The 12015-nt window shown below is 40.3% G+C and overlaps 1 protein-coding gene across 2 annotated transcripts in view; it reads right to left on the reverse strand.

The window, feature by feature from the left end:
- Positions 1 to 2541: 2541 nt before the first annotated feature.
- Positions 2542 to 12015, reverse strand: part of dnai1.2 (dynein, axonemal, intermediate chain 1, paralog 2) — a 48156-nt gene continuing 38682 nt past the window's right edge. For both annotated transcript variants that reach the window (XM_052104987.1, XM_052104986.1), the window contains exon 20: positions 2542 to 2761. In XM_052104987.1, coding sequence (XP_051960947.1) covers positions 2657 to 2761 — 105 coding nt within the window. In that variant the 3' untranslated portion in view covers positions 2542 to 2656. The remainder of the gene's footprint in view (positions 2762 to 12015) is intronic.

Raw genomic sequence — 12015 nt, forward strand, 5'->3', positions numbered from 1 at the left:
AGTGAAACGAACACTTTTTTTTTATGCAATATTTCCTAAAAACAAGGGAAATGTACCACTTTTGTTCATCTGCTAAGTGAACATGGTTATCGGCCTGGCCGATTTTTATCATTATTTTTATCACCTAGTTGATTGCTTTAGATTCAGTTGCATGGGATAAAGCTGCCAAAGACTGTAGGGACTACTGCAATGCCATTTTCACTTTTTGTACAATTGACAAAGTCTATCTCTTCCACATAAATCTGAGGCTTTTGTCTTAACATGCAGCAACAAATGAAAGGACATTTTGTCAGTCGCTTGGTTTCAATTTCTGCAGTGTTGAGCATGGTTGCCCCGCCCACAGTGGAATCTCTTTGGTCCATAATCACTCTCCACATAACTTAATGTGGAGCACAACAGAGTCAAAACAGAGATCGTCTATACTAACAACCTCCACGCTTTTATCATAGGACAGAGCGTAATGGTCAACTAGCATGTTAGGACAGAAAGTCGCCGTTAGCGGATACCATACAAACAAATGGGGAGAGCCGTAATCTGACACCTATCTGTTGCAAATTGTATGTGACTTCCCTTACATAACAGCAGTTTTATCGTATTAAACTTAACACGTAGTTCACTCCACTCCATTGTTTAGTCTAAAACATGTTGAAGATTGGTGGAAAGGTGGTCAATTCATTAAGTGATGAACTCACAAAAGCAGTTTATTCAGTATCAGGAAGCATCTCCTCCATAGACATCCATTCAAAAGGAATGGCCTCTTGTCTCCTAGCCAGTTTACTACCCATACAATATCAATGGGACCACTGCGTTATGCTATACTTTGCTAACCTTGTAGGCCCTGACTTCAGATGGGCTCTGGTCAAAATCCCTTTTTTTAATTATATTAAATTAATGATAATTTAAACCCTTTAAAGACAGACCTACTTATTATCCTGAAGATCCACCAATCAGAGAATCGTGGCAAAAGAGCCCAGCAGCAACCGCCCACTCCCATGACCCAATCGAGTTGGTCTCCTTACACTCTCAAACGACTTATGTAGTTGTCTGTATATAAATAGTTTGCAATATATTGATTTTATACTTCTAATCAACAACTTCAAATCAATAGTTTTATATTTTTCCATTGTTTTTAATTTGATTACTTCATTCTCAATGCTGCATGGGATTGTAGTTTGTGCCCTCATGAAAGACGCTAAGTACACAGTCTTATACCTTTGTATTTTTGTCTGATTTTCAATTTAATTTTTGCTTTAAATCAAAGTTTGTAATGTTGTGATTCACCTCAGAGCTGGTTGTGTTGGTTCATGGATTAGAACTATTTTTATGAAATTCCTTTTCACTATATTACAGCCTGTTCATCTGAAAACATCTTACTTCACAACTTGATTTGGCACCCCTCTGTGCACATTACACCTGGAAAATGGATCTCACACGTGCCCATTCACCTAACAACACTTACTGATTTGGCCACTAAGGTCAGTGTTTTGAATTTCTGTAAACACAGGACAATTTTAGCTAAAGAAAAGTCAACCTACACTTTCCGATATCATTATGAGATCAGTCTGGATTAGTTTCCTCTCCTTAAAACACTGACCAAGAGACACAGTCTCTCTAAGGAACTATTACTGTTAGAATAATGTTAAGATTTGTTTCTTTGCTATTTTTAGAGGGCCGTCTAATTGGGACAACATGTAAAACACTTGAGAAAATGAAGTGGGTTGGGTTGAGCGTAAAGCACTCTACCTGGAGTGCTTTATGTAAAGGAAAAGAGACTCTCAATGCCCTCTTTAATGTAATTCACTAGTGCCTGACAGAGCATCAGTGAAACCCCACACAGGCCAAAAGACCTGCAGGAGACCAGCTTGCGATATATGCTGTGCTAATAAACTCACACAAACACATAAAAGCTTGAGAATGAAAATGTAATAAGAGCTGGAGAGTTCAGCTTTGTTCCTGAAAGAGGCATTTTAATATAATATTTGTGTTTTTTTGTTTATGCAAAGGGCCAGAGGAACTGGAAAACTAATAACCTATCATCGTTCTAGCATCTTGCATCAAGGAAATTAAACATTAAAGTAATGAATGTGTTTAATAAATGCATTGAAATATCTGCTCAATGTTTTGGTCTTTTTTCCAAAAAGTTAAATTTCAACCTTTTTTATCTTATTTAAAGGTGTATCTCAACCAAAAATGAAAAATGTGTCATAATTTACTCGCCCTCATGTTGATCCAAAACTATATGACTTCCTTTCCTTTTTTTTTTTTTTTTTTCATACAATGAAAGTGAATAGTGACTGAGGCTAAGATTCTGCCTAAAATCTCCTTTAGTATTCCATAGAAGAAAATCATACAGGTTTGGAAAACAATGAGGGTGTTTAAATGACAAAATCATTTTATTTTTGGATCAATTAACACTAAGACTTGTGTACAACTCTCACATTTCTATTTTTTATTTGAATTTTTAGAAAGTTAAAATTTTCACATCTATAATATACAGTTATAGTTTACAGAATACTACAGTTCATCTAACACAATGAGAGAGAATAAGGACATTTATAAGGATTTTTATCACTATACAAATGTAAATATAGCTTTTTTTGACAGAAGCATTTGTGGATTTTTTTATTGAACGTTCAGTGTGATATTCACAGTTGCTTTAGTTCTGCTGATTGCTCCCAGGCTCCCTCAGCAAACTCAACAGCTTCTCCATCTTTGCAATCTCCACCTCCGGCCCCTTTGGCATCTCCTGACCCTTCTTCTCCTGGGGAGCCAAAGAGAGAAATGAAGAGGAAGAGATGAGTCAGCTGTTGAAGTGAAAGGACTGACCCGGGGGTGCCACTAACAATCACAAACACTTCTCAGTGTGAAGATCCCATTTAAACGTTTATAACTGAACTGAGGAAGTAATAAGAGAGGTGTCACCAAAGTGTTATTTCCTCTGTGTGCTGTGGCAGAACAAACCACTAACATCGTCATCATAGAATCAAGTCTAATCTCAGATGACATTTTTTCTGAGATGATTACAGTGACACATTGTTTCCTCAGGGTTAGAACGGAAACAGTGGACTACTAATCAAAGATTTCTATAATTAATGCCCATACCAATGCAGTAATGAACTATAATAGCAGATACATTCACACACTTATTAATGGAAGTAAATCCAATGCCTGTCAATCATTAGATGAAAGATCTATGCAAATGAATCAGACTAATCACTCTAAGAACATCTGTTAAAATTGCTCCGCAGAATGCTGATGTTCAGACATCCAAATAACCTTTGAAGTTATAGTACAGAGATATCTTTAATGGGCTTGAATAAGTAGCTCAAGGTTACAGCTATTCATAGAATCGTAACCAGAAAGTGCCGTTAGGGAGAATAATTTGGGAGATTGAGAAACATTACGGCACGTGACTGACATAGACACCCCTCAAGGCTACTGTGCGAAGGACAGGATGTGGGACTGTGCTGCACCAAATGTTTTCCTTTAATAATGTCAAACTATTAATTTGATATGGGTGGACTGGTACAATTAATTATTTTGTTTCTTCATTTACACCAGACGACAGTCTTCACACTAATCATTGAAGTTGTCCTTGTTTAACGGAGAGACAAAAAAACTCCCACAGTTATTGTGGTGCATAATATCACCTCAGACTGTTTTAAAAATATAGTTTTAACTAATAAGATGTAAAAAGTCCCTATAGTAACTGGTTTTATGTCAGAGAGTAAAGCACCGATGGGATTATAGGAAATACAGTATGAGGGTATTTCTATAAAGGATTAAATTAGGCGTTTAACTCTAAATTCTGATTGGAGGAGCCACATTTAAAGCCGTATTAAAATGACTAACAAACCCACATCTGTGAGTGCACATTCTATAGATGTAATTACAGTGATGTCACACTGCAGGCAACCATGCTTCCGGGTTCTTCAGAGCAGTGGCGGCTGCTGGTCTTTCAAAGAGGGGAAGCTCATTTTCGGCCTACATTATAAACTTATTTACCCTATTTTTTGCACTAAATCAATCTTAGGTGTTGATCTGCCCTGCTGTTTAATTCAAATTTTTTCCTCGTATGGAAGACTTTCAAATGGCTTCGCCAAAATCAGGTCGACAATATTAGCACCGTCTGCCATCGTGCGCAGTTTCACCCGTACGACGCTAGCCTAGCCTACTGTATGAATGAATGAATGAACGAACGAACGCTCTAAAACAAAATATATTAAACTTGGTAAAACTGAAACAAGGAATGTGGTGTATAATTGTGTGTGAAATGTATTATGCAAATTGACTAGCAATTTCGCCAAACAAATATAAAGAAATAGGTTGCAGCAGTTTGTCTTTCGACTAAACTTGAGAAATCCGCGATGGGACTGAGCGCGAAATAGCTTCAGTGACTTCTTATATTACAGATTCGCTGTCAATCAAAAGGAGATGCAGTCTTTCGACAGATCCTCCAATCATCAAGCGGAAGCCCGGAGTCCGGGCCAGCCCACTCCTCATTCACCCCCAGAGACGCTGAGCGTCCGTGGGCGGGACATAATCGCAGCATTTATCCAATGACCGTCTATTTTCGGACCACTGAAAAAAACTGTTCAGAGCAGCCCCATTGAAGTCAATGGACGCTCGGCTTCAACGGGGAAATGCACTGACGCTACGGGAATGTATGAGAAGTAGATCGAGTCAGCCGACCTGCTATATGTAATGTAGCTGATTCTGAACAAACTCATCTTCGAGATGAACGTGTTCTAACGCATTTTTAGTCAATAAATTGTTTACACAATAGTACATATTTGACCATTATTTTTTTGACATTATAGGGGAAGCTGAGCTTCCCTTGCAGTCTTAAAGAAATCCCCACTGCTTCAGAGCAGCTGCTTTAAAAAGTGGGTATAGGCAGCGGCATTGTAGTTTTAATAATTTTTAAGCATTATATAAAGTAATAATGTTTGTTAATGTTATAAAAGTGATCATAATAGGATATCTATGGTTTATAGTAAAGAAATATTATTTATGTTATTTATTTCTTAACTATCGACAAAAACTTGGCTCAAGTGAATGATTCAATGATTCAAGTGAATGATTCAATGATTGTGAATCAGGGGGGAGTACCTTCATAAGTGGATTGGAAGAGGAAGTTTTCACTGCTGTTAAGAGGCTCCCTTGCCAAGAGGGCTCCTAATGTTTCAGATAAGCTTATAATTGTTTTCAGTGTTGTGCAGGCAAATACAATTTATTCAGTGACTCTATTTAAAAACAAGAGAGTTTGCTGAGAAAGTTGCTGAGAAAGACTACTGCGGAACACAGTAGATTGGGAAATAAATCAGAACTGAGCAGCTGAGACTGCAAACTGGAGCTCTAGCAAGAATACTGACCTGACTGTTCATGCAATGAATCTAAAACAGTCTGTTAAAAGCGAATTGGTTACGAGATTAATATGAATACTGTGATTAATGAGTCACAGAGAGATGGTGTGCTTTAGGGGAGAGCATTTTCAGTGCTCATGGGAGGTGGGACTAGCACTGTGTGTGTGCAGGGTTAGCACTGGACTGAAAAAAAACAGACTGATTCTATTGAGTCTTGACCCTGCTGTCTGTATTCACTGTCAGAGACGCTGTCCCGTGGGTCACGCTGGCATTGGATTGCTTTGCTATATAGAAAATGCATGTCTGGTTTTAGCCACCATTGACCAATACCTACCTTAGCACAGCTTGAAACCTGCAAAGGTCAAGCACTTTATCCATTGAATCAATGTTATCACAGTACAATTTAAAAGGTCTTTATAACTGAAGTATAAAGGACTTTTTGTTTCTTCAGTATTTTGGAGTAGTAGTCTCAGCCTCAAATGGCATTCCATATTGTACCCACAACTGGAAATGGTTTCTCAAGTAAGTCAAAAGTAAAAGTACACAGGACTTTTTATCAGTATGCCTGGAAAGGTTCTGGGCTGCTATAACGAGCACTTTTATGATGAAAAAAAAAAAAACACTGGATTTGTGAAAGTTTGCCAGGTTAGTAGAAAGTAAAGCAAATTATCTACAAGCAGAGCCTTATATTCTGCTTGGTTTACATTTTTTTTTTTCAAGAGCCCAAAACCGAGACCGAAATTTCAAACAGTAACTCCTTCTAAAGCTACTGTACATCCGCCAAACTCTGAACAGACCTTCAGACCATTCTGGAATGGTGTGCTGACTTCTCTAACTGATTCAGACTTGTTTTTCGCACAGCAGATGATCAAAAATGTGAAACTTACATTGACGGAATCTTCAAATGGGCCAACGGAATGCTAGTTAATTCAAACTCTATTTTAATCTAAACAAACCACTAAAGGCCTTTAAAAGGTGCTATAAGCAATTTTAGCCATTCTGGAACTTCCACTCAACTTTTATTATACATGCCCCCTTTTTCCAAAACACCACCCACCAAAGATTGCATTGAGACTGTCACCGGACATTTGAGCAGCAGTCTGTCTTCTCACAGGTGAATCTGAATATGACTTTAAATGGAGTTCATAAACTGAAGTTCAGGAGGAGCTCGCTCATCTAATCTGCAGGCTACAGAGTATATAAGCCGCAGTTTACCTCACTTTAGTGACAGTCTTTCCCACATCTGGCCCCACCCACTTACCCGCAGTAGATCTATGCAATGAGAGACTTTGACGCTATTCTGCTACTGCTAAAATAATCTCCTCTCTCGTAAATACTTATTCAACAGATGCTGCCACAGCAACTACCTATTTTTATATTTTTGCAGCAATGGCGGCTGCCATTTTAATAGATGTGTTCTAAAACTTTCGTTTTGCAGCTTCAATTTAAGGAGGCATAGTTCCCATGCACTCCAGTGCTTCAATCCAGTTCTGCCTCACATGTGGTTCCTCTCAGTTTAATTGCTGTGCTTCAGCTCTCTCCACCTCTCTCACAGCTCCGGAGAAATCTCACTCAAATGAATCACTTCAATAATGATCGCAAGTCCATTTCCCCTGCGTTTCTTTATGCAGTAGATATCGGCAGCTCTTTTTATTTTCAGATGAATATTTTGTTGCTCATGTTTAATTGTTTCTAAAGCTGTATTCCCAGGAAGTCGTCAAAACTGTACAGCTGGTAGTGGATGTATGGGGTTTCAGGCTTCTGCAAGCAATATTCTCAGTTATTCATTCATCATATCCCTCATACTGCATCAATTCTGCTTTTGAAGCGGCAATATTTCATTTTACTAGATTACTTGGTTCTCGATCATGATCGTGCGTTATGCCAGCGTGGAGGCCGCGTTGCGTGGGTGACTGAGTTTAGGTTCACAAATGTTCATCTGTTTAACACTTTTCTTTTGCATGCCTGAGTGTACATCCCATTGGGGAATCGGGTTCAAATATTCATGAGTATATATAATGCATAAGTACTTCAGTATACGCGGTCTAATTGCATCCATTAAGTTGAGATGATACTTCTATCACAAAGTGTTTCTTGACTTCATATGTCTATATTCACTGTTCGCTTACGACTCAGTACACTTGACTTTGCCTAGCTACGTGCCTTCATACGTAAACCTCTCTACAATAATGCCAATATTCTAATATTGGCTATGGTGTTTGAGCCCTGCCTATTTTGGCGTGGAACTGTCCGTTATAAAAACAGGTGCACAGACACCATTTCCTCAAAATTTCTTTCTTCAAGACAGTGATCATCTCTTGTCTAGAAGCCCTCTACCTTCACTGTCGATATACACGAGTCAGCGGGCAGAATCTTTGGGGAACAACCATCCGTAACTGCGTGCCCTCCGACACCTAGTGGTAGACATTGCCCATTATATTCCTGTATTTCATTAACAGTACAATGAAGATAGCTGCTCTAATACAAGATATTATCAAATCAAGTTACTAATTCCTATATCCAGCTATGTTACATGTTTCACTTTATTAGAGTAATTCTCTAATAAATTCTGGCACAATTACAGCATATATTTGTATTTTTTGGGTTACTAAAATTATAAATTATTTTATTAGTATTGGACCATTAAGCTGCCTAAAAAATAGGGCCTTCCTAAACAATGGAGCTTTATCACTTTTGAAATTCTAGCTCCATTACTCAAATTTCTGCATACAGTTCATTGTCTGCATCCGCTGGTAAAAATATAAGCTCCCCATTAATGCTGTTTACGTTTGTTTAACAACATCACTTTTATTTTAAGTTATCTATGCAATTTGGTCATTTTGCCCTGTTTACTACATTCAGTATATGTTTGTGGTCTGCGTAGTAACACTTAGTAGCAGGTAAGTATGGTATTTGTATAACTTTATTGGGGATAAGAAGTGACATTTTTTCATAATGTCACTCAATCTTTAGAAGTGTACATGTGCATGCATGTAATTATTACTCATGATCAAAAGATTCTACCTAATATCAAAATTAAATCATTTCTCTAGTTCTCCATCTTCTCCACCCCAGCCTTAAGATGTGAACAGACAAGTCCCATTCTTCACTTATCCAATAACAATAATCTTTGTTTACTAATTTCTCTATACTCATGTTCCTGAAACGTCAACTGCATTCTGTCCCCTAAAATAAGCATTAGAAGTCCAAGGTTTTTCCCTCTATCGGCGCAAGTACAGCCCCCTCTTCAGTGGCCAGTTTGCCATGTATCTAAGTTTTCACAGATTGTTATCTATTACACAGATTTGTGATAACTCTAATGTTTTTTTCAGGTTTAAGGTTCTCTTTCATGTGACAAATTATCCTTCTCTACAAAAATGGTATTTGCGGTAATCATTTAAATTTCCTTTCACAGGATTTTACGCAGGTTTTAAACAGTCCAATATGTGTTTATCCAGGTGCCGCAACTGCAGCTTCTCGGGCCATGGGATTAAACCTCACACAACTCCGCAAAGCAGCGCAAATGTGCTGTCCAGGTGCTACAACCCAGCATCTCGTGTCCCCTGACTAAACCTCCCATAACACCGCAAAGCAGCACAAATGTGCTGTCCAGGTGCTGTCAATAGTGCCTCTAATGCTACATGCGACTAAGACTTCCAAGATACGCAACCGTGGTGTGCTTTATGCCCCAAATGATCTATTTTATAGAAACTGCCGAAGCTGTTCCCCACTTAGGGCTGCGGCAGTGCCCCTCTCGAATGTAATTGTAATCATGTTTTCCCAACTAACCCTTTGCTTCTCTTACAGGCGTATAAACAGTTTTCTATTTTACAAGCGCTCTCATTTTCAAATTTTTATACCTTTTATCAAAGTGCATCTACAACAACAGAAACACAGCAGTTTACTTTTACTTTACTATGCTTTACTATACTCTCTCCACTGCCATAGTGGAGTGAAAAGGCACCATCTTACCAATTGCTCAAGATGGCGCAGAGTATGGCTTGCTGCGCTGCGAGCGCGATACAATATTGCAGTTTTTGGTTTGTTTTGTCTACAATTCTTGTGTTTTTCATCTTGGATGTCATCTGCCTTATTGTCTTATTATAGACAAACACTTGGACATTGGTTCTTCAATAGCATACCGAAAACATATTTTCAAACACGACAGTGGAGCCCTTTGTCTGGGCAGCCGTCAGCAGAAACGCAGCCAGAAAAGCAGAGCCGGCATTCTCGTCAGACTAAGACATCATGCAACTCGACCCCCGCTACCGGCATTCTACTGGCAAATGTTCAGTCTATGGACAACAATCTCTGTGAGGTGAGAGTACGCACCTCTTTCCAACGAGAGATGAGAGACTCCTGCATTATCTGCATTAAAGAAACTTGGATGTCTGCAGAAGATCCAGACTCAGTCATCGAACCCATGGGTACAGAGTGAAAGACCTCTCAGGTAAAAGCAAAGGAGGTGGTGAATGTTTTATGATCAACAAATCCTGGTGTGATCAGAGAAACGTACATTCTATCAAATCTTTCTGCTCTCCTGAACTGGAATTTCTCATGCTTCTGTGTCAACCATTCTGGCTACAGAGGGAATTCACAGCGGTCATTATCACAGTTGTGTACATCCCCCCACAAGCCAACACAGACCGGGCACTCAAGGAACTATATGAGAGTATAAGCAATCAGGAAACCGCGTACAGTGAGGCCATGTTCATTGTGACCAGGGACTTTAATAAAGCCAACTTCAAGTCAATAGGACCGAAATACTACCAACACATCAGTTTCAACACACGAGGGGACCGGGTTTTGGTACATTGCTACTCTCCCTTCCGTGATGGCTACAAATCCCTCCCCCGCCCACCATTTGGCAAATCGGACCACTCTTCCGTTCTGCCCCGCTTACAGGCAGAAACTGAAACAGGAGGCACACGCCCTCAGAACGATCCAGTGCTGGTAAGACCAATCAGATTCTGTGTTACAGGACTGTTTTGATCACGTGGACAGGGTGATGTTCCGGTCCGCCTCCGAAGATGACATCGAGGTCTACACAGATACCATAACATGTTTCATCAGGAAGTGCATAAATGATGTATTGCCGACCAAAACAAGATCTACAGATCTACCCTAACCAGAAACCGTGGATTAATAGAGGTGTTTGTTCGGCACTTGATGTGTGGACCTCTGCTTTTAATTCCGGAAACGTGGAGGAGCATAAACAAGCCAGTTATGCCCTCCGAAAAACTATAAGAGTAGCCAAACGCAAGTACAGGGACAAGATTGAAGAACAATTCAACACCACTTGAACTCTAGAAGCAAGTGGCAGGGAATTACTATCAACACAGACATCCACCGTGAACACGGTTGCCTCTCTCCCAGATGAGTTTAATACTTTTTATGCTTGTTTTGAGGGAAACAACACTGCCCTTGTGGAGGGAGCTCCCACAGTCCGAAGCTAGACAGGTTAGTTCACTCTCCATCTCTGTAGCGGACATAATCTGATCCTTCCGACGGGTGAATATCCGTAAAGTCGCAGGTCCAGACGGCATTCCGGGCTGCGTCTTCAGAGTGTGCGTGAACCAACTGGCTGGTGTTTTTACAGACATTTTCAACCTTTCCCTCTCCTAGTCTGTGGTCCCCAAATGCTTTAAACGTCCACCATTGTACCTGTACCAAAGCAATCCAAAATCACTTGTTTAAATGACTGGTGTCCTGTTGCTCTGACCCCCATCATCAGCAAATACTTTGAGAGGCTAATCAGAGATTACATCTCCTCTGTGCTGCCTGCCTCACTGGACTCACTGCAGTTTGGTTACCGCAACAAACGCTCCACTGACGATGCCTTATATATACACTACACATTGCTCTCTGCCACCTGAAAAAAGGAACACACATGTGAGAATGCTGTTTGTGGACTACAGCTCAGCATTCAAGACCATAATACCCTGCAAACTTGACATGAGGCCTGGGCTTAAACAGCTCGCTGTGCAGCTGGATCCTGGACTTCCTGTCAAGCAGACGCCAGGTCCTTAGAATGGACAGCAGCATCTCTTCACTGACCCTCAACACTGGAGCACCCGCAGGGCTGTGTTAACAGCCCACTCCTGTATTCCCTGTACTCACATGACTGTGTGGCAACAAATAGCTCCAATGCCATCATTAAGTTTGCTGATGATATGATGATAGTAGGTCTGATCACTGACAATGATGAAATTGCCTACAGAGAGGAGGGGCACACTCTGACACACTGGTATCAGGAACACAATCTCAGTGAGACGTCAGTAAGACCAAGGAGCTTGTGATGGACTTCAGGAGAAAAGACAGAGAACACAGCCCCATCATCATCAATGGAGCACCGGTGGAGAGAGTCAGCAGCTTCAAGTTCCTCTCTGTCAACTTTACTGAGGAACTCACATGGTTCTACACCAGCACTTTCTGATCCAAGATGGCGACGCGGTAGCATGCAGCGGCCACTCCGGATCCACAATGGTGCTATTTTTGTTAATAAAGCCCGACTTTTGCAGCACATGGACATCGGAGCAACCGGTGTTCGTGTCTACCATCGCCAGACACTACTAAAATATAAGACTCATGCAAAAACCAAGCTGCATGATGACCTGCAGGAGGCGCTACGCGTACTCGGCTTGCTGCG

Source organism: Xyrauchen texanus, chromosome 34 (assembly GCF_025860055.1).
Source record: "Xyrauchen texanus isolate HMW12.3.18 chromosome 34, RBS_HiC_50CHRs, whole genome shotgun sequence".
Lineage (NCBI taxonomy): Eukaryota > Metazoa > Chordata > Actinopteri > Cypriniformes > Catostomidae > Xyrauchen > Xyrauchen texanus.